At 39.0% G+C, this 26,282-nt stretch overlaps 1 protein-coding gene across 12 annotated transcripts in view; it reads right to left on the reverse strand.

The window, feature by feature from the left end:
- Window positions 1-2,719: 2,719 nt before the first annotated feature.
- BTBD7 (BTB domain containing 7) overlaps window positions 2,720-26,282 on the reverse strand; it is a 114,627-nt gene continuing 91,064 nt past the window's right edge. For 11 of the 12 annotated variants that reach the window (XM_073349493.1, XM_073349495.1, XM_073349494.1 and 8 more), the window contains 6 exons: window positions 22,558-22,718; window positions 22,019-22,162; window positions 19,149-19,338; window positions 13,549-13,727; window positions 11,528-11,959; window positions 2,720-7,883 (listed from right to left, as the gene is read on the reverse strand). In XM_073349493.1, coding sequence (XP_073205594.1) covers window positions 7,071-7,883; window positions 11,528-11,959; window positions 13,549-13,727; window positions 19,149-19,338; window positions 22,019-22,162; window positions 22,558-22,718 — 1,919 coding nt within the window. In that variant the 3' untranslated portion in view covers window positions 2,720-7,070. Of the gene's footprint in view, window positions 7,884-11,527; window positions 11,960-13,548; window positions 13,728-19,148; window positions 19,339-22,018; window positions 22,163-22,557; window positions 22,719-26,282 lie in introns of those variants that run through there. The other variant, XM_073349498.1, reaches the window with a different exon arrangement.

Genomic DNA, 26,282 nt, shown 5'->3' on the forward strand with positions numbered 1-26,282 from the left:
AGTACCCTCCTAAAGCCCTGGGGCGGGCACATGGCCAGACATTTGTCCTGTGTCCAAAGCCCATTTTCCTTCTGGTGCCGGGGGCCGCCTCTTCTTTTGCTGCTTCTTTGGCACCGGCGAGGGGGAATGGTGCTGGGTAGAGTCCGGTGCCAGTGGCGTGCTCCTCACTGATGCTGAAGTGCTCGGCGTGGGGGCCGAGTGGGAGGGCTCCAGTGCAGGACGAAGTGCAGCCTCCATGAGGAGGGCCCTCAAGCGGATATCCCGCTCCTTTTTTTGGTTCTAGGGCAAAAGTTCTTACAGATTCGACATTTGTCCTTTCTATGGGATTCCCCCAAACACATCAAGCAGCTGTTGTGGGGGTCACTGATAGGCATCGGCCTGCTGCATGAGTAGCATGGTTTGAAGCCAGGAGAGCAGGGCATGCCCTGCTCTGGGGTGAAGTCCCAGCTGGGACTCAGCTACCAACTAACACTTAATGGCTAAGTACCTACAAACTATGTACAAAGAAGATAACAAAGGCTGTAAAGAACCAATAATGCTCTTGTGATCTGCAAGACAAGGCGCTCCAACCATCCATCACGGGCAGTAAGAAGGAACTGAAATGGTGTAGGGTTGGTGGCGCCTAATTACCAACGCATGAGCATGGCACTCAAGAGGGTGCCACAGCCGACCCTACGGATACTGCTAAGGCAAAAGTCTGACAATTGTGCACGTGAGCGCGTACACACCTAGAGTGGAATCAACATGAGCAAGCACTTGAAGAAACAACTGAATTATGGTGGGGGCAAAGGCATTAATTTGAGTAATCCTAGCAGAAATAATGGGAAATCAGCCATCTTAATAGATAATACTGGGCACAGGGGTGAACCATGGAGACAGGACACCAATTAAGGTCCTCCTTAATCAGTAATAAAGCTATTCTGAAGTGATTTAAGGTCATCCACTACTGCTTACTGTGATCACCAAAGACCAGCATATAACTGCTGAGCCTGAAATCTGTTTTAAAAACAATTGTTAGTTCTCACAAGCTAAACCTTTGGTCTGTTTCCTGATTTCCAGGTAGCTGAACTCTGCTGGCAGGCAACTTTTAAGATCTGTGGTGGAAGGCTGCCTTCTATTCAAATGGCAACCCACCTTGAAAGTAAAGGGGTGAAGTTTGGAAGAAGCTACAGGTCTGAGTAGCAGGAAGGATGGTGCTGTTTGAAAGCAATAGAAGTGTGTTTTGAAGGAAGGAAAGTTGGCTCCAGGAGGCTGTGGGAAATTACATCAGTTGAGTTGGATCCTTTGGCATTTAACTCAATTGCTGTCATTCCTCCAGCCATGGCAGCCTAAGATGGGGAGCAAGGCAAAGTAAACAGTTCAGGAAGGGTAGAGGCAACTACTATAATCAGTGGGAGCACCCAGGGAAAGCATACAGTCTAGGTTACTATCTAATCTGACAGGTTTCAGGATCTATAACACGTCTCTGCCCACATCAAACAGTTTTTAGTGCTAGTGGGGAATTTTATAAAGGTGGCAGTGCTCTTAAAGAATTAGATCACCATTTCACACACTAAGTAGATAGTTTCCTTGTGAAGGACTAGATTTTTATCCAAATATTGCCATTAGAAGTTAGCAGTTTGCATATGAATTTCATGGGAAGAGGCATACTTTGAAAACAACTGTTTTTACACTGCATTTTTAAACACATCAAGTAAAGCAGTTTAACTGAAGAGATCAGTGGCCGCTTATACATTGCACCAGCTATTTTACCTCTGTAGTCTGAATTTGCATCTAATATACTTTAGAGTTGCTTTTTTCCTAAAGAACCTAAAGCTGGAACACTGCCCCCCTGCCCCAGAATCAGTCTGGAAGAACATGACTTGTGAAAAAAGCCATTTTAAAATTGGCACTAACTTATTTTACGATGTAGGAAGTAATGCCCCTATTCTCAAAGGGGGAAACATTGTTTTGTAATGCACCTGAGGCATCAGGCAGAAAAGAAAACTAAATATGAGGTAACCTAGAAGTCAGCTGCAGTTCAAAATCAAACTATTCAACGTAGCCTGGCTTACATATGTAAACCTAATTTACAGCTTTGAAATAATCAAATACTGTAAATTTGAGAAATTGATTTCATACGTCTTAACTGATTTGGGTAACTGCAAATTGTCCATGAAATGAATGCTCTGTGTTTAGTGAAGGTCTTCAACTGTTCTGTTCTCTTTAGGATATAAATGGCTTCTAGGTCAAGGGCCAAGTCCTGCTGCCTTACTAACAATTTGTTTGCCTTCCCTGGGACTAGTCACCTAAATAAAGCAAGATCAACTTGGCCCTATATAGGAAAGTTCACTTACCCAAATAAAACCTTTTAAAAATACATAACTATTTAATGAGCAAAATCACTACCTTTGAATTCCCATTCTCCCATTAGTGTGAATCACAGCCTTAAAATTCAAGGCAATGTCTGAGAAGAACGTCCTGTTCTAAGAGCAAGCACCTATAATCTACTCTCTTCCTCTAAGACTCTTTGTTACAGGGAAATATTTTTTCTCTATATTTTCCTTTTTTTGACAGCATTGACTCTAAACTCAGACAGGTAACTATGATTATAGTAATTAAGATGTGCTCTATTCCTCCAATAAGTCAACAGGGATATTTCTATCAATTAAGAGCATGCTGATGGATATGAAACACAATTGTCTTAGGTGGCTGAACAGAAAAAGCTTTACACAAGCACTTTCTATACAAGCCATTTATTTGAAATGCCAACTATATGTAGGATAAAGTCATGGTACATGCTTCTCAGCAACAGTAGAAAAATAGAACCAGTGAAAACCTTTTTACAACTGTAATGGTACTCAAAAGAGAAACGTATTGTTTTACAATGCATCACACGAGACTAGAATTCAAGTTTGGAGGTACCTAAATAAAATACTATTTTTAAAAAAAACACTATGTACAATTGAAGCGTAAACAAGTTTTACAAAGTACTGGTTATGCAGGTTATAGAAAAAACACTTGCATAGGACATGAAGTCAGTTTAAGAAAATTTTCTGAGCCTTTAGCATTGAAGGCACTTGACTACCAGTAACAGCACAAGGACAATAAACAAAATGTAACATTGCAGAAGGCCAGACCACCTTCCAGAAGTAGAGAGATACGAAAAAAAACCAGCAAAACAATTTAAAGGAAGCATCCTTTTCAGGAATTAAGGTATTCATCCATACACAGTGTTGGCAAATGGGGCGGGGGGAGGGGGGGGAAGGAGAAATCTGTGTTTTGTTTTTGAATAAAAGATTGTGTACTGATGTTTTCAAGTAAATGAACATTAAATAAACCAAGAACAGGAAATCATCCTATGATTTGTGAAGTAAACATCTATTGATGGATCTTGCATCAAACAATGTTAAATGGGTAAGCAGTGTTCTCTCTAATTCAGAACTATATGGAAGAACAGAGAGATCTTAGAATTCCCACTTTAATTTGAAAGTCTGTCATGTAAACAAGGGGCTTCTGCTGCAGCCAATAAACTGAAGAGAGATGAAGTATAGCATAGGGAATGGTAACATGTCTTTTGTATTAAGTAGCTGAGACAACTCACTACCCCAGTATGTCAGCTGCTTTTTGGGGTGAGGGGAGTGAAGATTAGTTTCAGCATAATACTTCTAAAGAGTAGGATGCATGTATTCTTTTTATTAGGTTTCACATGTCCAGTTATACAAGCCTGGGGCCAAATTTAACCTTGGGATGAATAGAGGCAACTCCATTCACTAAAAATGGGTTGTATCAACTTAAACCAAGGGCATAATTTGGACTACTTTGCCTATACTACTTAAAAACTAGAAGAAACAACTGTCAGCATTACAAGCTAAGTCTCTTCTCAAGGAGATTCCCGTGATGACACAGGAAATACAAACTAGACAACACTCCTTTGATACATCTGCAAGAGACACGCCACTGTTACCTGGAGGTTCCACCAAAAAACAAACAAAAACAAAAAATCATCTCACTTAACTGATGATATTTCTAAACTGGTTAGGACTTGGGGGGGGAGGGAGGGGAAGTGATGTATGTTTACTATACACAAAAATATAAAACACCCCTGGGATTAGAGGACAATTACTACAATGCTGTCTCATGCAACTTTTGGCTTCAGTAATTAAACTTTACCGACAATTCAGAATGTAGATTAAATCCTACAATTTAAAATAAGAAAAACCCCAACGAAAGATGACAAACGGTTACCCTCCGCTGAAAATATTTTGAGATCAGCAGCAATTCTCTATCTTCTTCCCAGATCAATATGAGTAAGTGAAAGTGCAGATTGTCTTAGTGGCCTGATTGTCTTATGGCCTGTCAAGGACGTCAAGCTTTTTCATGGATTTTTTCCTTAAGTACTGCTTGACGGTGTGAAATGCCAGCTTCTGAGATCTTGAAAGTGGCAACTGGTTTCTAAGGGCAGACAAACTTTCCAATAAAAAGCTTTTCACCAACATATTCCACCGCAAACACATTTCATGGGTGCGTTCAAAATATACTCAAAAAACTTGTCAGCCTTCTTCACAAGCCACCCCTCCACAAGTTCCATCAAATAACTACTCATACTATTTCTAAGAGAGTTGAGGCACAGTTTACCATACAGTACCACATCAAATATCATCAATAGCTAAAACAGGTTTCCGGTAAGCAGACCTATCAAGGTGTAGGTAAAATAAGTTATACAGAAAAGTAAGTCTTCTGTTGGAAGCTAGGATTTAAAGTGATCAAGTTACTAACATTTGAACACAGGCTTCAATGCAAGTAGTAATTTACTTTTTGGGAGAGGGTTACATTGATTTTAGTGCTCATGAGCATGGCGGGGGGGTCGAGGGGGAGGAGGAGTACGTATGGCTAAGAATTAGTGTTAGAAAATGTTGTGACAGACTTCACAGAGCAAGACCAATGCACCTCAGTCCCTAGCCAGTGCGACACCAGTGTTAACCCATCCTAACATTGCTGGAGGTCAGGACAACTGTCACACTGTGTTACAATTCTATGAACACAACATAGATTTAGACATGAGGTTAGAATCACCACATGCATTTTGTACTTGAGACCCAACCCAAATTTCAAACCAAGCCTCCTAAGATGAAAAAAACAAATTATCAACTGTGATTTAGTCAACCTTCACCACCCAGTATCATTAGACTAACATGACTGTACCTTAAAGGAATCTTAACATGGTATGAAAACGCTGCAGGAGAGATTATGATTTATTAGATCACAAACCCATGATAGTTTACCCAACCCCCACTTTCTAGATTTAGAATTCAGTATATAGTTGCACAATAAGGTCTTATGGCTCCTAAGCCTTGTATACATTAATGAGAGGCGGGGAGGTTGTTTTTGAGTTTTGCAGGGAAGGGATGGGCAAGAAGAGACACCTATCTTTTACATGAAAATTGACTTATACTAAAGGAAATTGAAAAAGATTTACATTTAAATAGCATTAAGCATTTTTAAGGTTAAAATAGTCTTTAGCTCACACTGATTGAGGTCTTCAACTGCTACAAGATCTTTTGTTATAGTGACCAACCCAAAAAAAGTCATTTACCAGAAGTTACTACACTGTGGTATCATATACCAGAGTCTTCACAACATTCAGAATGGGAAATAAGTGTGGGGTAACTATTGGCAAGTGTTGACTTTTCAATGAGTATCACTAAACCCCTTATACCGTGTAACCGCAGCACAATGGCAAGGGACGTACCCAAACCACCAGTGTCTCCTCTCTACCTTATATTCATGTTAGTGGAAGAGTCAGGACTCCCTCCCCCCTCCCCAAAAAAAAATTACTGTTTTAATCAAGGGGCTAGAGGTGTAATTTTAAAAAGTACTAAGCCATATGCAACCAATGAAGCTAACACAGTTACTCTTCAGTCCATGAATTTGTTCACAAGAGAACAGCTGAAATGATAAATTCAAGACTTTAAAATGTTAAGGAACACTGAATGACATCAGGTAGACTAAAGCCCTTTGTTTTTCTCATAGGCAGAACAAAAGAAGGCAATGAGCAGTCACTTCAGCACCTCCCCTAGAGAGGCAGCCCTCTCATTTGACAGTGTTATAATTTAGACATCATCAGATACTAAGCCTGATCTTCCTAGAGCTTTAGGTTTTGGCATGAATCCTCTGAACTCTGACCTTCACACAGCCCAATTCAAGGGTATCCTGTCTAGCACAGTAATGTTACGATCAATCTGCAGTATTTCTAAGTTTTCTTCACAAATCAATCATATGAGTCTGATAATAAGTACTTCTCAGTGCCCATGAAGTTCTCCAAAATCACAAATGGACCAGATAACGTAGGCTGAGATTTTCAAAGGAGCCGAATGCTGCAACACCAAACTTCAAATGAATTTCACTGGGACCTGGAAATCGAAATCCGTTAGGTTCATTTGAAAGCCTCAGCCATATGTTTTAGACTAGACTTGCTGAATCAGAATGAATGGAGACCAGCTGCCATGACTCGTGAAACAGAATGGTATTAGACTGGATTTGCAGTAGTGATAGACCAGGAAGATTTCAGACCTCAACAAACAATGTTACTAAAAAAGTATTCTGATGTGCTGTTCTTTGGAATTCCTACATAATTCAAAAATAAACACATTGTTACTATCTCATAAGAAAATACATTTCATAGTGTGCAACCCAATGCACGTAGAGAACTGGGAGGTGAAAGGTAAAATGCAGAAGTATGAAAATACAGTCCTTTAAATGTAACAAGAAAGTTTAACATATTAGTACAAAACTAATACAGGTAAAATAAATGTACAGGTGCAAAAGGCTACCAATTTGTAAAAAAAAAGTGCCAGCTATTTTTTGTAAAGACTTAATATCTTCAAACCACAAAAATAAACCCAGAAGCAGCATTCAAAATAAACTGATAGCATGCTGTCTCTAATAAAGCAATGTATATACAAAAAAAGTGAGCAAAATTGAGTTTTCTGCTGGCATTAATGAATTTGTCTGACAAATGTCAGGCCAAAAGCTGTGAAGAACGGGGTGTTTCACAACTCTCAGGCACAGAGAAATAGTGGAGGTTGCTTTCAGAGGGCAGATTTTTTGTATAGAAAGTCTGGTTTGCTTGGAGACCTCCTTCCTCTGCTTACTGCATCTTCCCTTTCCAAATCTGTATTTCTCTGTGCTTCGTGTTCCAGAGGCTCTTCCTCTGTCAGTCTCCTGCTGGATCGCTCTTGTATCTCAGAGCTGTACGTAGAGAGTGAAGGTCTGTTAGAGGTTAGCCCATACGTTAAGTCAGTTTCCATTTTTGTTCTTCCCCTGATGTGAACTGGGCCATTACCAGCATTTTCCTGGGCAGCCAATGCCAAGTCCAACCGCTGGGGAGGTTGTTCTAAGACATCGAGGTGTATTGGCTCATTCTTTTGTCTGTGCTGATGCCCATCTTGGGAAAGCACATATTCTCTCCTAGAATCCTCTTGCTTTTTAGGAGATAACTGGTTAGGTAGATAGGCTGACTTTAAGCCACTCGGTGATGCCTTATTGTGGCTATACAAATCTGGACCAAAATACATGCCTTGGGAAGGTGAAGGAGTATGTCTGCTAGGTGCTGGAGTTGAAGGTCTGCATGCAGCATTAGAGAAATCATAGAAATCTGGATACTCCTGTTGATTTTCTCGAGTATCGATTTTTTGATCTATTGCATGTTTCTTTCGAGAACTGTGTATGTGCCTAGTCTGAATACATGAAATATGCTGGGGTGGTCCAGGTCCGACCTCTGCTACTGGCTGGCTTAATTCTGTGTCAACAGTGAGCTCTGGCAATCTTCTGTCCTTTAGAGACATCGTTGACACACCCATAGCAATATCTGGCATCAACTCATTTAACATGGGCTGAGTACACTAGAAAAGAAAAAAAAGTTAACTTTAGTTGGATTTTCCTTTACTTCTATATTTGAATAACATTTATCTATATCATCATTTTCTCTAGTAGTTGGTGATACTTTTCCTTTCTAACCCATTTCAGTCTTCTAGAGCAATGCTGGCCAGTAAATTCAACATTGTTTCAAAACTTGTTTAAGAGCATGTGCTACTCCAAATCAGTTAATATTTATATATATATACACACACACACACACACCATACCAATCAGTAGTTTACTTTTCAGTTTCCTAGAGGAGGGACTCATCTACTGTATTCCATACATTTGATCCACACTAACCAGCTTTAAAAGCAGGTTATTACCCAGAATTAGCACTGAGAAGCAACTATTGAAAACATCCAACTCTGCACATTGCCCTTGGAAATAATACGTAAAAGGCAAAAGATCATGCATATCATTTCTACATTGGAATATGCAACTAATCAAATCCCAAGAGAATGTCCCTCCCTTGCAAAGAGCAAACCATGTCCAATCTCTCTTCCCCACTCCCTTATGAAATGGTAGCTACTTTCAATTGACAAAGAAGATAATTTTAGTCCTTTGTTCAATAAACAATACAAAATAAAATGTATTACATGTGCAAGTTCAGACTGCCAGTCAACAAACTTTAAATATGACTGCTTTCAGCCACCTACAATATTAGTTTTTCAAAAAATATACATTCAGTGCAAAACACAACATTAGTGAAACATTATGGCTGAGAATTTAAATGCATAAAAGTCAGGAAATGTATATATCTGGTTGCAACCTCTCTGCACATATTCTGTATTTTGTAAATACAGAATAATTACATTTATGCTTTATATATTTATATGCACACAATATGGCTGAGTTAAAATTGCTGTGGTAGTTATGAAATTGATTCTTCTCTCCTTGTTACATGTTTGGAGGTGATCTTGCCAATTACAGACCAATAAACCTCCCAGGAAAATGATAATTTCTACTTTTATCATCTCCAGTAAACCATTAGATGAACACGACTTGACAGCGATAACCTAGTACAAGGGCTGTGAAGGAAAATTGTGCGTTTCTACTTTACTAGAATTATTTGACCACACTGGCTAAAGAATGGATAAAGGAGAAGAAGTTGACAAATTTGAACCCTCATATAAGGCTACTGAGGAAGCTACATATTCATGGATTGAGAAGTAAACATTTTTATTGATTAGAAACGAAGACAAGTCAGGATAAATCGTCAATTTTCAGCATGGCAAAAGGATACAGCAGGATACTCTATCAAGGATTCTTTGCTAAGACTGGAATTGTTTAATATATTTATTATCTAGAAAAGGGAGTGAGTAGTGAGATGACAACATTTGTAAGATGACAAAATTATTTAGTTTAGTCAAGACTAGAGAAGACAGAAGAACTTCAGATGGACCTAGCAAAGATAGGTGAATAGGCAGCATAAGTGGCAGGTAAAAAGTCAATGTTAAATGCAAGTGAGAAGGAATAATTTGAAACAATCATACATGTTTCTGGCTCCTAAATTAATTGTAATCACTCAGGAAAAATAGCCAGGTGTACTTTTCCCTACCTCAATTAACACTTCCCCCCTCTCCCACCCACTTTTGCATGCTGAGCAAACATTGGTATGTCTAACAAAACAGGGATAGGAAAGACTGGATGTATTATGTCATTTTATGTATTAATGGTATGCCCTCACCTGAGATACTGTGTTTAAGTCTAGTCACTCAATCTCAAAGGGTAACAGAAAAAGAAGGGCGCAGAGATAAAGTGAAAATTGAACTGACATGGAAAGATTTCAACAGGAAGAGAGACTGAAAAGATTGTAACTGGTAAGAAAATGAATAAGGGACAAGTTAAAGGTATCCAAAATAATGAAGTATAGAAAAGATAGTTGGGATTCCTATTAGACTTTTTAGATAATATAAAAATAAGGAGACAACCAAAGAAATTGAAAGGCAATACAATAAGGAAATACTTCTTACCCCAAAATATAAACCAACTTTGGAGCACCATTGCCACAGGATAAAGAGGCCAAGGGTGTAAGATTTTTTTTAAAAAAGGATTTATATGGATGATGACAATGTCTAAAGTTATGTTAGAAACGATAAAAGGATATTTAAAATGGTTCCTTATGCTTTAGCATGAGGCAATTACTAACAGAGTGTGCAGGAAGAAACTTCTCCTGTAGGCAGGCTGTCTACTACAGGATTTCCTGCACCTTTCTCTGAAATATCTAGTATTGGTCACTGTTCAGAGACCAGTAGGGCAATTCCTATGCTAAATACTTAGTTATTACTTTGCATTCAAGAGAGTGGGGGGTTTCTTTAAGTTAATGTTAAAGAGAATACAAAGCAGCATACATACAAGTGTTTTAAATCAAGTTCCTTCTTTAAAAGCAGTTTCACTCACTCCAATCTGTGGAGTTCGCACCATATATTTGCTTGTTAATAATCTAGCGGCTAATAAGCATGCAAGCTTTGTGCATGACTTTCAGACACTAACATATGTCAAAGGCATTTCTTAATATGAGGAATAAGTACATGGCAAGTTTGAAATCAATTAAAAAAGGGCTATTTTGTAATGGGAGCATAAGAAAGCTCTTGAATATTTTTCTTAAAATATGAAAACAATTTCTACCAAGTTCAAATAATTTAGAACAAGGGTTCTCAAACTGGGGGTCAGGACCTCTCAGGAGGGTCATGGGCTGTCCGCCTCCACCCCAAACCCCACTTTGCAACCAGCGTTTCTAATGGTGTTAAATGTATATAAAAAAAGTGTTTTTAATTTGTAAGGGGGGGTCGCACTCAGAGGCTTGCTATGTGAAAGGGGTCACTAGTACAAAAGTTTGAGAACTACTGATTTAGAAAGAGCTGAACTGAGTTTTACCAACTGAAAACAAGTCACCTTTGAGTGCAGAAGCATACAGAAGGTCAGATTTAAGTAAATATAAATTGTTTGGAAAGATCTGAGTGACTATAAGCAGGTTTTCAGAAACTGAAGTATAGTGTGTTGGGAGACATGCACAGTCTCAAAACAGGTTTAGGAGTCCTAGAACTGATATCAAGTAATGTCAACATTAAAACTTTTCTTTTTAAAATGTGCTTTTAGCAATTACATTTCTATCCAGACATACAACCAATCATATGAATGAAGTCAGCTTCATTCAAGGAAGCCAGTCTTCCTACACAATTTTTTCTTTACCTTTAAATATTAATCCATGAACGCTTTCTAAATATACATATATCCCACTCTCCATCACCTGCCACCGGCTTATTCATTTTAGAATCCAATTCAAAATTACCCCCCAGGCATTCAGAACTCTCCATGGATTTCCTCCACATGCCTGTCTGTCTACATTACTTCTCAAGTGAATATGTATTGCAAGAGTAACACCTACATCCACCTATGCCCCTGTCTATTCCACTAGTTCTGCTCCTTCTGTTTTGGCTCCCTCTACCATGATGGTTCAGGTATTTTACAGAAGGGGTGGAGGGGAGAAGGTTTATTTATGCTCCCCACTGAGTTATAAACCCAGCCTTTGCACCTCCCTCCAAGCCATGTTAGGTCATTACATTTCACCTTAACTTTCCTTTTCAACAAATTACTTCAATGGGGGGAAAAAAGATGCACTTACTGCTTGCTTTTCAGCTGCCATTACTGCTGCTGCTGCAGCTACTGTTTGTCTCCCCAGTCCTGTAGTGTTAGTGCAATCAGGGGGTGCTGCTGCTTTGACACCATGTAAGTAGACGGGTGGGGGAACTTTAGGAGCTGTCCTGGAGTGGAACAGTGAATGGTTACATGGATAAGAAAAGGAACGTGAGGGATGTTGACTCGGCACCCTTTGCTTCCAGCCCATTTTGAACTGGCTGTGAATAGGAGTAGCTGGTGGATGGTAAGGAGGTGGAGGAGGGGGCAGTGGTGGATGGAAGGCCACATAAGAGTCAAGTTCTGTAAACATGGTTTCTGCAGTGGGAGTGCTGTTAACTCGACATCGTCCAGACTGTCTCATAGTTAGGAGTGGACTTTCATCCCCAAATCGCTCGTCAGGAAAGAACTTGTGAGGATTCTGCAAGGCAACGCAACAAAATAGAAGACATTAAAAAAAGTTGTGGTTTTTGGGGCAGATTTCCTATAAAATTGACCAAAGATTGGGACTTGTAATCTAAGATTAATACAATGACTAGTTAGTCCCAGCATTTTAAATAATACACTGAAAAACTCAAAGAAGGTGACGAAGAGCTGATCACGAACGAGTCAGAGGCGAGAGCCTTGCATCAGCTTCACTGGTCAAATTACTCACCGTGATCAAGATATCCAAATGTATTATTTGCATTCCAGCAGCATTTGGAGGCCTCAATCAAAATTGCCCCTTTCCCTTCCCACCAATCACAGTAGGTGCTGTACAGGCACATTGTAAATTCTTTAGGGAGCAAGGACTGACTTACTATCTAAATATTTAGTCCTTTTCACTCTTCATGACTTGTTCTTGAACCAATTTGTTATTCTTAAGTATTCAGAGTCATTTGGATGAACAATTTGCAGCCTACAAGTTGTTCACAAATTGCTCATTTTCACTATTTACAGTGAGTGGTCACTTAAGTCACATGGTATAATTTTTGCTCCGTGCCTAGAGGGAAGCTTTTTGAAACAGGAAAATAACCAACAAATTACAAAAAGCAAATAATAAATAGTGAGCACAGTCTGCTCCTACTCATGCTTGAATGCTTGTGCAATACCTATATTATTTTGGGGGACAAGTATACCTATTCTCTAATGTTCATGCATAGCAAACACTGCAAATGTTACTGAACCAATAAACAAATCAGAATTCAAACCAGTGTCAAGCACTGGAACACCGTTTTTGCAACATTTAACCAACCAGTTCAAGTGGAGGAAAAGACAAAACTCTTCTTTAGTGGGTGCTTGGAGTTTTTTTTTGTTTGTTTTAAATGACAAATGTAAGAATTCTTATGTGTAATCAGTTAAAAAAATCTACTGGTGTTCCCCCAGGGGGTTCAAAAACAGTGTATTTTACCACCACTGTATTACATTATTGCAAAGACCTTCTCACCTTCCTATCTACTTTGAGTCTGTGTGATTATCAGCCCTTTCCCCAATGAGAATTTTTTAAAGGTAAGAGAGAAGTGTCTGAACATCAAGTGCTTTGCACAGTGACAATAACAACAGCTTCTCAGATTCTGAGACTACATGTAACCAACATCACTGGAATCAGGCACTGGACATTTTCACTCCATATTATAGCATTTTTTCCAAAAAGAAGCATTAACATTCCTTCTTTGTCTCCTCCACTTCTTTCAACAAATGCCACTGCTGGTTGATGCTGGAAATAAGCTTAATTTATTTGATATAATAAAAATATGCATTTTCTCACTGGTAAAAATTCTTCACTTCCAAGCCCATTTTACAATGTATGAATACCACCCTCTTTCTAGCATCCAATTTTCTACACCTCCAACAAGCAGTTCATTACTAGTACCTGATCACTGAGTGTAAATACAAGGGCAGATTAAAAAAAGTAGTGAACACCTATACGTTTGTTTTTGTTGCAGTCCTAGTCAAACATTCAGTTTTCAAAAGATTTGCACCAAATCACTCTGGAGAAGGAATTAAACTTATCCAGACAATTTTCCATACCTGCAAAAGCTCAGCAGCAGCATCAGAAAGTCCAAACTCTCGCAATACACGAATCTGAATCTCATAACTGACAGTGGCTCCTTCTCCACAATTAAGACCATATGCTCTTTGAACCTGCTCAGTATGACGGAGTTCCTGGAGCCGTTTGACCATCTCTTTAAGAACAAGGAGATGGGGAACTGTGGGGGAAAAAAATGACAGTAAAAAGTTACACGAGAATTTATTTCTTAAGACATTAATGGAACTAAGCAATTCAATGCTGTGACTAACTTTAGTTTTTCATTCAGAATTAATGTTAGGCTGACTACGTTGCTGAAGACGACTGGCACCGAGCCAAGAATAGTATGACTTACATATTTGTGCTTAATGCCTTAGAGCATCTTTATGGGATAAAGTGTAGAATAAACTAGTGCTAAGGATGTGTGCCATTTTTCTGGCTTTTACGAAAGCGAACCACAAATATACTCTTCTTTGTAAACGTCTTACAGGATGCAGGAATTTTATGAATTGGGCACCATGATATTTTAAATCTCAACTGCACATTCCCTCTAGAATACTATACGCCAACAATATGCTGATATTCTTGGCGCAATTTATGTTTTTGGTGGAATACTGGGATCACAAGACCATAGTACCAGTAATAACTACAGAAAATGCATTTTAAAGAAATTATATGAGTTTTAAGCCAACATAAACCTGTGAAAATTACACTGTTTTATGCAGCTGCCTTGAAATAATTAGAAGCCTTTCCAAAAGGAAATCATATGTAATTTTGGTTATTTGGTTATCCTATTGCACAACTATCATGTAATATTTTGCTGCTGTCTGGTGATGGGTGATATTTCTTTGAGAATTTTCTGTCCCTAGTAACATGTGCATATCTTGAGAAAAGTTAAATTCAAGCCTCCCTAAATGCAGCGTCTGAATCGTGAACCTCACCAGCTATCCAATGACAAAATATTACCGTCTGTGATGTCCACAAAGATTAAATGGATTAGACAGCAAAAGCAATGCATGGGGTATTTCCATTTCAGAGGTGAAATAAACACCATGTCACGTAACTGCAATCAAACATCAATTGCTTCTAGTTTCATAAAGATCACCACAGTGTGTGCAGTACATGGTGGATTTGATTTAAATAATGATTTAAATCACTAGTCAGGAAGACTTGATTTAATAATGGATTTCTACATAAAAGTGCATTCTTGTTGGTTGTTATAACCTTAATACATATTCTTCACAATTCAGAGATAGATGTGGGTTTCATTTTTAGAAGGTACACACTATATATTTTTAACATAGGTTATTCTGAAAACTTTTCGGATTCGTTTTACAGCTATATCAGAAAATGAATGATTGTCTGGTTATTTCATTTACCAAAGGTAATTGAAGCAGATATTTATGAAGTCATTGAGAGGTGAACTATCTCCAGTTCAACAGGTTAGTCATTAGTATTTGGAGGATTTTCTTGCCATGTTGCATCAGGAGGAAAACATCACTAGACAGATATTTAAATTGTTTTATTTAACTAAAACAACAACGTTATGTATTCTGGTTTTTTTCTTCAACAGCAAACATATAATATATTAACAAAACAAGCATATGAATTTTTGAATTTAGTTAAACATTCAAGTTTTTTAAAATCAGGTTTGTTTTTGTTAAAACTGTTTTTAACTAAAAAATTAAATCAACAATGACAGCCAGCTCAACATGAGAAATTGAAAATATTGGCTTCTGCAGCTAACTCAGTTGTCTTTCACCTTCATTTTCCTGTTGGTCATAATCTGGAAAAGAAAAACAAGCTTTCCTGCTTTTTCAGATCCCAAACGATTTATCATTTGGAATGAATTCGTCCAAAGGAAGAAACTATTTTTTCTACACCGACAGAAGAAGCTACTGCTGCTAAAAGTGAGATCATCACTTCAACAGTCTCTGAATCCAAGTGCTTAAGTGACTTCTACCAGTTCACTGGTGTGACTTTCTTTAAAACATCATCAGCAAACATATTTCTTGAATGGTTCTTATCCCCAAACTTGGTCTCTTTTACGGTCTGCTGCCATTATAAGTTTTCCCTTCTAATGAGAGAATGGGATGGTAGATCTCAAAATCAATGAAGGCTACACTCAGAAACACCTTAAGACTTCTGGAATATGCTGTTCAAACAGTTTCACTTTTGTTTCTACTGCCTGCCCCTCCCTTCTCACATTTATCTCCAGACTTCTCCTTGTCCAGATCTATTCCACCCCCAACAATCTTCTAGTCATTGACATTTTTGAAACTTTTCATTTTTAGAGAGAGGTAAGGGATTGACTCTGTGTACACAAATTTGCAGAGGGACAATAGGATTGAGGTCTGTTATTTCTCACCTCTATATGTTATTTATTTAGAAACATTTTTGCTGTTAACAAGCATGTTGTCTCTGGAGACACAAATCCACAGTTTGAGAACTGCAAAACTAAGCATTTCTGATGGCATCTTCTAGACTGAGCACTGAGTTCCATTGGGTAGATGGAAAGATTAACCTAAATAATCTATACAGAAGCCCTTGAAACCCCATAAAATTGGGTCCCTAATTCATGAACTGCTGGAACTCATTTATAAAACTTTTCTTAAACATTACATGAATATATTGTCTCATACTATAGAATTAGTATTTATAATCCCTACTCTATGATGAGCTATCTTTTTTTTTTTTTTTAAAATAATTGATTTTTATCCACCCTTGTGCAATATCAGACTTGCTAATTTTTCCAAAATGTTTTTTTTTATTTCTGGCATATGAACCAACATAGTAAAAACGTGCAGATCTGCAATATCTCTAAGAGTCTCAAACAAACCTCTATACAGTGGAGTTGCATCTTACACGGGGGTTAGGTTCTAAAGTCAGCGCGTAAGATGAAAATCGCATATAGTCAAAGATAGAGAGCGACGGAAGAATGAAAGAATAAAAAAGGGAGAAAGACGACTTCAATGTCGTTATGCGCAAACCGGAGTGCCTCAGGACGGCCAGGAGCCATCTGTCTACGATCAGCAACACTTTAAAGTCAAGTCCTTTCTCTTCGAGGTACCGCTTGCCCTCCGGAATGAAACACTTGTGGAACCAATCCAGAAGTAATGCTGCCATCACCCAAACCTTTTTATTTGATTGTCAGAACACAGGCAGGAGATTTTTGTTCTTGCCTTTTAGGGCACAGGGATTTACAGCCCTGTAGAGCAAGCCCGACTTTATTAAATTCCCAGCCGCATTGCCACAAAACAACACAGTCACACTGTCTTTAGCTGCTTTGAAGCCAGTGGCTTGTCTTTCTGATTTCAAAGTGTAAGTGCGGTTGGGCATTTTTTTCCAGAAGAGCCGAGTCTCGTCAGCATTAAAAAGTTGTTCCGGAAGATAGCCCTTTTCTTCTATGATTTTCTTTAATTGTTCGGGGTAGGCTTTTGCTGCCTCTTCATTGGCAGATGAAGCTTCACCAGTAGTCTGCACGTTTTTGAGGTTGAAGCGGTTTCTAAAACTGTTATGGCTGGCTTTGAATTCCTTCTCATCAGAAGGCTGTCCCTCTTAGGTGGGAGGTTTGAACAGCACGTAGAGGCTAAGAGCCTTTTCTCGCAACGTGTTGCCATCGATAGGCACACGTTTACGGTTCATGTCTTCCAGCCATAAGTTTAATGCCTTTTCAGTCTTCACTAAAGTCTTATCACGCACCTGGCTCTTCACCTTAGCAGTTACTGGAGTACTTGATGCCATGGCTTGACGAATTTCTCTCTCTCAAATCTTGATGACACGGATGCTAGATTCGTTGCGGCCATATTTACGCGCCACATTGGAGACCGACATACCGTCTCTCAGTAAGTCCAACACAGCCAGTTTTTCCTCCAGCGTTGGAATAGATCGCTGTTTCTTAGGTTCAGCACCAGATGAAGTAGTTGGCTTGTGTTTAGGGGCCATGTTGTACGAAAAATACGTATCTTTAAACACTAGAATCACACTCAGCGCAGTGAGATGCTCACCGGATTGGCAGGCAGCGATCAATCCAGCGGGGGTCAATTTATCGCATCTAGTCTAAATGCAATAAATCGACCCCTGAGCGCTTTCCCGTTGACTCCTCTACAGTACTCCACTGCCGCGAGTTATTGTTGTTTTTCTTTTTTTTTTTTTGCTGAGAGCACATAGTTGAATTAGCGTAAGTTAAATGTGCGGATGATGCAACTCCACTGTACTCTGTTTCACCATGGCAAAACACTCAGACAGTTAAACACTGTATGTATCAAGGTAACACTATATGAAAGGAAGATTTCAAGGCAGCATGACTCAGCCTTCCCTTCAAAAGGTTTGTTAACAATAATCTGACTTGAGTTTGGAGCTATTTTTCATAAGTCAACACACTCGATCTTCTAAAATCACACACATTTTAGTGTTGTCTGGATTACATCCATTGTAGAAGCAGGATACAGAACAATATAGTTTCACTCAGGAGTTCATGGGCCAAGTTCAGCTCTTGCATGATTTCTGATTCAGACAAACTCAAACAGGTCCAAAGCAACCCTGACAAGAGTTTGCTCACCCTAACCTGAATACTGCAGGCACAGTTCAGCAGAGGTTCACAAAGCCTCAGGAACATGTCACGCTACCAGCCCAAAATGTTCAGTCTTGTCCTTATGGGGGAATGATCAGCTGAGAATCATAGCTAGTCCCTGGAGCACAGACAGGAGAACGCCGTTTGGTTCTTCAGGCGGCCAGCTCTTTTCTGCTTCTGTGCTCCAGGGACGGCTCCTGGCATGAGTGCACAGCCTGTTGTAACATATGCCTGTAACACAAACTTATTTGGCTCAGTCCACAGCTCTAGTGATTTCCCTGCTCATGAACCTGGCTAAACAACCCCTCTTTCATGTTGTTAGTGGAGCATTAAATAAGGTGGGCCACTACCAGAACAAAATCCTTGTGCTCAAAACGCTGCATTGGCTCACTCTTTGTTTTCAAGTGTGAGTCAAAGTGTTGACGACAATCTTTAAACCTTGAATTGCCCAGAACCCAGCTACAATGGCATTTAAGATTGGTCAAGATGTTCTCATTCCATGTCCTTGGAGTGGAATTTTTCAGGAGTGGCAACAGAACATTTTCAGTCAAGGCCAACTTATTTTGGGGAACTTTTTCCCATTGGCAGTTCACTAGTGTTTGAATTTGGCACAGTGCAACGTGTTATCTAATTTGACATTTGGTTGATTTTTGTTTTTGAGTCTAGTCTATAGGATGGCAGTATTTCTTTCTTCTGCTGTTGGTGGCATAGCTGAATGCTATCAGTTATGGACAGCTCTGTAAAGTAGATATTTGATTCTAGTCTCATTTATAAAACTGCTTCTAAACTAACTGAATACTAGCACCCTTTCTACCAGGGCGCCTCTCCCTCACAATTAGAATTCTACTAAAAAAAAATTCCTACTCATCCCAAACTCAGAGTCCTTGGAGGAAATCTCTTAAAACAAGAAGTCCATCTACCAACCCCAGATGTGAAAATTCTGGGAAACAACAAGAATTTAATAATCCCCACGAACAAAACCCCCAGAGGACAGTAAATAGTTTGCTGCAGATCAGCTAGCATTCTTACCTGGGATTTCATTGGCGACAACTGAAGGAGGACTGGACTGATTACTGCTGATTTGCTGGTGGCTAACCATATGACAGCACTGTGGCACTGCGTTGTTTACCATGTAGAGGGTATCGGGGACGTTGGACATTCTAACCATCCGCAAACGAACTAGGTCTGTCTGTTCCACCATCATCTCATCTAGCACTGACTAAAATAATAGTAGTTAGATAATAAGAATTGCTAAAAAAAATTACTACTTTTCCAAAGTCATTTGCCACATGGAGTAACCATAACACAACCAACTACTGCCCCCTGAAATATGCAGATCAATTCTTTTAAAAGATACCATAAGTACGTAGGAAGCACAGTACAGTGCTGTATGAAGGCCCAACAGTACACAAACCCATTTCTTCTGCTCCCAATTTATAACATTACTTGGGTATTCTAGAGTATTTTCCACTCAAAAAATCTCACAGCACTTTACAATCAACAAAGTAAGTTTAGGCACCCCTCACAGATAATGCTGGAAATATAATATCTTCATTTTATAGATGGAAGAAGGAGAGTCAAGTCCGCTCTCCCCCACCCCCCTTGGGTCACACAAGTAGTTCGAGACAGAGGAGGGAATATTACTCATATTTCCTGACTCCTAATGCTATAACTCTTAAAGATAATCCTTCCTTTAAGCCAACACACTATGCACCTTTCCTAGAGGTGAAACATGCTTCCTTAAAACTTCTCAACTGATGACAGAAGGGGATTTTCATGGACACCCTGATTAAAGTTCTCATTTAGTTCTAAACTAATTTCTTTACATGAGCAGGAGGGTAATTTAGGTATCTAAATATTAATGAAGGTATAAGAGAATTTGATGAAACTGGAAATATGTGACTTCTGTGCATAACAATACTAATTTGGTATATGAATTAACATATATAATCACTAGATGCAAAATGAGTATGTATGCATCAAAGGTCAAAAATAAAATGTTCATGAGAATCAATTTTTCACATACAAAGCTAAATACTTAAGGATTGATTTAGAAACAGTGGAACCAAGCAAACACACACACTCAGACACCTCGATTCCAGGCAATAAATACATTTACAGAATGTATCATCTTGTTTTTCCTTAAGACTAGTGGTAATGCACCCTCATGCAGATTGCTAAAAACCACAAATATTAAATCTGTTATCTTAAAAGCATTACACTAATAGAAGTTACAATCAAAGATTTATTATTGTTAACTTTTTTAAGCCAATACCTTTTCTTGCCGCTATACACATCAATGTTAGGTTTCAGAGTAACAGCCGTGATAGTCTGTATTTGCAAAAAGAAAAGGAGTACTTGTGGCACCTTAGAGACTAACCAATTTATTTGAGCATAAGCTTTCGTGAGCTACAGCTCACTTCATCGGATGCATACTGTGGAAAGTACAGAAGATCTTTTTATACACACAAACCATGAAAAAATGGATGTTTACCACTACAAAAGGTTTTCTCTCCCCCCACCCCACTCTCCTGCTGGTAATAGCTTATCTAAAGTGATCACTCTCCTTACAGTGTGTATTACCAGCAGGAGAGTGCGGTAGGGGGAGAGAAAACCTTTTGTAGTGGTAAACACCCACTTTTTCATGGTTTGTGTGTATAAAAAGATCTTCTGTACTTTCCACAGTATGCATCCGATGAAGTGAGCTGTAGCTCACGAAAGCTTATGCTCAAATAAATTGGTTAGTCTCTAAGGTGCCACGAGTACTCCTTTTCTTTCTACATCAATGTTAGACTTAGAAATTTTAAACAATATTCTCTAACACACAAACTAGAGGGTAAGTGGATATTTTAGTGGAAATGTCTTAGTTCTTTTGAGTAACTCTGGCCAGATCCAATTTTGTTTTAGGTAAGATCTAAAACATGGAGGAATGAATTCCGATTAACATTAGCAAAAGAACCCTTTAATGGTAGCAAAAAGGAATTTAATGTTGGAATTTCTTTAGTTTGACCCCATGAAGAACAAATTAGGAATCTCCCCTCAAAAAAAAAAATCAAAATCTCACATGCTTATGGACTCTTCTTATGATTACAGAAGTTCGATCTTCAGATGCAGAAGAGCACCATGGGGGGAGGGAGGTGGAGGGGCAGCGCTGGGATATGAGCATAGCTGGCTTTACACTGCCCTTCTGCCACCCAAGCCTACACACTGCTGAGGCCAAACCAGCTCCTGGCGTAAGTCATGCCTGCTTTAACATGTAGCAGTGGTCTACAAGGGGCCACTGTGTGATCCAGGATTGCCAGATTGCATCCTACTCCTGGCCCCATCACACACGTGCCCTGGCCCTTTCCTAAGCCTATCCTAGAACATCACCTACACCTCAGCTGCTACCTTAAGGTGAGTTATGGGAAGATGGTTGTTGGAGGTGCACAACGGAGGGCTTCAGAAAAGCTGGACAAAGACAGTCATTCTGTTTTGCAGAGGATTTAGAGATTTTAAAATGTGGCTTAGTTTACATTTGGAATGAAAACCAAAAATTTCAAAATTCTCTGAAAGGTGGAATTGCCATTCTCCACCTAGCAGAAGCCAGAACCCCCAGGCTCTCAGCTCTCCATCAGCCCACCAGGCAAGTCTTCCCTCAGAATTTCATCAAAATCAAAGACTCATCAAAACATTTTGATTTCAGTGAATCAGGAAATTCTGACTAGAAAAGTTGTCAAAATTCCTCCGACAAGCTGTAGACTTGGGTCTGATGATCAGGCCCATAAGCTTTGTTAAACTGTAAGTGTTAGTATTTTAGACCAGCACATGCACATAATACAAGATATACAGAAACTTTCTGTCTGCAGAATTCCTTGTTGACACCAGTTTAGTAATGTCCACATATTATCAATGGTTACCTTTGCCTCCTCTACATATGGTGAGAACAGTCGTGGCCTAACATATATCCCAGCACTTTTTTGCCGTAGCCAGGCATTTGACTTTCCACCTTCTGATGTTGGTAGCATATCTGAAGGAGGGGTGCTAATGAGGCCTCTCTTCATCTGTAAGAGACAGAATTTTTAAACTGAACATATTACAATTTATATTACTAATATTTTAGTAACCAAACACTCTGAATAGGTACAGCCATACTCCCTGAGGAATTTAAGTGAAATCTTTTTTTTTTTTTAATCAAGTAGTACTCACTTGGATCCAAAATTCACTAGCCATTCCAAATTTTAAATTTTGCACAAAACTTGCATTAAAAACTAATCATTTTAGGATAATTATCCATAACAAAAGTTCATAAATATTCTGACTGATAACATTTTGGTGCTTCTATCTCAAAAAGGTAAAATAACCCAGGACTTTTGCACTGCTTGAAGTATAAAATCCCATAGGCTAGATCTGTGTGTCTGAAAGGTAGATTGTGGAGTGAGGGAGAAGAAAAACTTACAGCATCACTCAGTGTTTCACTGTTCATAGGTAAAATGTGCTCAGTGCGGACAACAGGTAAAAGAGAAGACAGGATCTCTCTCAGCTCCTCAATGTCAAGATCTCGCCTCTTTACCCCTCGTTTGTTTACACTGTGGGCAGTACCACTCAGTAAATTGGGCTCTGTGGAAAGGAATAATAAATATATAGTCTCCATCTGAACAAACATTTTTTTTAAGAGGAAAACAGAAGTTCTACCTTTCTGTTGCAGGAAGAAAAAGGACATCTGCTTAGTCAGTGACAGCGCCTGGTATTGTTTTCCCACAAAATGAACCTGCATGCCACCAGCACAATCCAGTCTGGTTCCTATGGATGAGAGTCACCTGCCCCAAAGCCATTTCCCCAATATTTATTTTTTTATCTGGCTTGTTACTGCTTAAACTGACAGAAAGATGGTTTGTATAGATATTTCTCAGGCCATTGCAAAACCATGCTCCTGCAGCAACAAAAAACTCTTTTCATCCCCAGCTGTTGGTAGTTCCTCAATACTCTTCTGTGGATTCTTTCCCTTTCCCCAGTGGTTTCCAAGAAAGACCAGACTATTTTCACAGATTTTTAAGGGCAAAAGGGACCATTATCATAACTGAGTCAGCTATACAGCACTGGCCATATAACCCATCTAATAATTTCTGCATCCAGCCCATTATTTCTGCTTGAGATACAACACACATTTTACTACATACAACTGCAAATATGCTGAACAGCTCTGCAGAACGACTTCAGAAAAAACTGAGGAACCATCTCTTGCACCTCACATATTCCAGAAGGGATTACTTAAAACAAGAAATCACATGCTTCTACACACTGGAAGAAAAAATATCAGGAAACCCACCCAGAGATCATGCAAGAACCCCCAAACAACTATAAAAAACCTGATGACATCTACCCACCACAAAAACAGAAAGTGGAACCAACTACAACTATTTGACAACCACGGAACACCACATTCAGCAGAAACCATAAACCAGGACCCACCACTTGGACACTACACCCAATCATCCACTTATCAATGCTCCTTTAACTGCAGTTGAATTATACGTACTCTCCACGGGACTGAACTTCTCCCCACCACAGAACTTGACACCATACTACAAGAGAACTAGAAGAATTCTTTTGCTGACTCTGCTTCAAACAATTCTTTCACAACAAAAGACAGCACCACCCACAACTACCGTCATACGCCCACAGACAGTCATAAGAAAAAAATCATCTGACTGGACATCCCACAGCAGACGAAACTACACACTTGATCATTACATTAGTTGCTTGAGGAAAATAATCAGTGAAATTCTTAACAAGCATCACATCCACCACAATCTTTCCACTGCGGAGAGGACAGCTATACAGTCCCTGAAATCCAATCGCTAGATAGGGATCAAACCAGCAGACAAAGGGGATGCCACTGTAGTCCTCAACCATGATGATTACGTCAATGAGGCCGACTGACAATTCTCTGATACCACCTATTATAAAGGAATCAAAGAAGATCCCACACCACTATTCAACCAACAATTTAGGGATATCATCAAATCCTTTCCCAAACAACTCTGAGAAATTATACGACCTCATCCCCCATCTTCCCAAGATACACAAATAAGGGAACCCAGGCAGACCCATTTTATCTGGCCACAGCACTCTTACTGTAGGAATATGAGGACTCTTAAACCATCCTCAAACCACTCACCACAAAGGGACAGTTTCCTCCGCGACACAACTGACTTTCTCCAGAAACTCCACAACACCAACCTCCCCCAGAACACCATTCTTGTACTTCCTAAATACATCAATATCTCAAAACAATAGAACTGCTGCCTGTCTCAAATATCTAGAAGACAATGGACAACACTGAGATATCCACTCCACAGACATTGTCAAACTCATCCTTTTCATCTTCAGCTTTAACAATTTTACATTCAACAACAAACTTTATCCAAATCATTGGAATAGCCAGGAGTACTAGAATGGCTATTCATGGGCCACCTTGAGGAAGAACTTCTGAACAAATGCGTCACAAAACCAGGGTGGATAAAAAAGATTTTAAAGTAAATAAATAAATTTTAAGAAATCAGTTTTTTCCCCTCAAAAAGCATTTTATCAAAAAAATCTGATCTAAAGACATCATAGCTCAAAGATATCTCTTCATGGAATAGGGATTATAAATTCTAATTCTACAGTATGAGAATATATTCATGTAATGTTTAAGAAAAGTTTTATAAATGAGTTCCAACAGTTCATGGATTAGGGACCCAATTTTATGGAGTTTCAGGGGCTTCTGTATAGATTATTTAGGTTAATCTTTCTATCTACCCAATGGGACTCAGTGCTCAGCCTAGAAGATACCATCAGAGATGCTTAGCTTTGCAATTCTCAAAGTGTGGATTTGCATCTCCAGACATAACATGCTTGTTAACAGCAAAAATGTTTTTAAATAAATACATAAATAAAATATAGGGAGATGAGAAATAACGGACCTCAAATTTGGGTACACAGAGTCAATCCCTTACCTCTCTCTAAAAATGAAAAGTTTCAAAAAGTTCAATGACTAGAAGATCTTGGGGGCAGAATAGACAAGGAGAAGTAGTCTGGTGATAAATGTGAGAAGGGAGGGGACAGGCAGTAGAAACAAAGGTGAAACTGTTTGAGCAGCATATTCCAGAAGCCTTGAGGTCTGAGCGTAGCCTTCATTTATTTGAGATCTACCATGTCACTCTCTCACTGGAAGGGAAAACCTATAATGGCAGCAGGCCATAAAAGAGACCCAGTTTGGGAAAATTTTAATGAAGTTCCTCCATCTGGGCGTAAGACAGGCATGCATGCAAAATACAAACAGTGCAACAAAGCAATGCAAGGCCTGGTTGCGCGAATGAAACATCATCATGAGAAGTGTTCCTTTTCAAGAGGAAGCTGCACTGAAGATGATGAAAGGAACATGTCTGAACATGCAGGATCTTCAGGTTGGTAACCTTTTTTATTTCATACTTCTTTCTTAAAGACTGCCTGACTTCCTTCTGGACTATTCTTGAATTCTCATGTTTGAGCAAAAAATTTAGTTGTTACTCTATGGTACTATCATTTTAGATGCAGTTGTGATAAAAAAAATAAATAGCTGAAATAGGCAGATCTTCCTTTTACAATCTCACCTTTAAAGAAGTACTGAGTGTTAGTGAATGCAGTGAGTAATATTAAATGAGCAGTATGGTAATAATAATTAAACAACTGCATTGACTTATTTTGTTGAGGAGAATCCATCCTCAACATACAGGATTCTGAAAACTATCCACCTTCAAGATCACCATCATTTTCTATAGTTTTAGAGTTATCTGCCAATGATAGTGTTTCAGTCACATAATGTATGCCACATAGCCACAATATATCATCTGTAGCAAAAAGAAAAAAAAAATCTCCATCATCCAGAAACAACCATAGATAAGTTTGTGATACGGTTCAAGTGCTCATTTGATGCACCTCCTAACCAAAGACTTCAGTGTTCCCGAAATAAAGGCTAATGTTGTTGAAACTGTAAAAAACTTCCGTAACAACCACTTTGCAGCAGCTGCTTTGAAAAAAGTGGGAGGAACCAAGCTAACTCTCCCACAAGACATGCGATGGAACTCAGTAGTGGACTGCTTTGGGCACTATATCAAGAACTGGCCTAATCTGATGACAGTTTGTGAACAAAATCATGAA

This window comes from Lepidochelys kempii, chromosome 6 (assembly GCF_965140265.1).
Source record: "Lepidochelys kempii isolate rLepKem1 chromosome 6, rLepKem1.hap2, whole genome shotgun sequence".
Classification (NCBI taxonomy): domain Eukaryota; kingdom Metazoa; phylum Chordata; order Testudines; family Cheloniidae; genus Lepidochelys; species Lepidochelys kempii.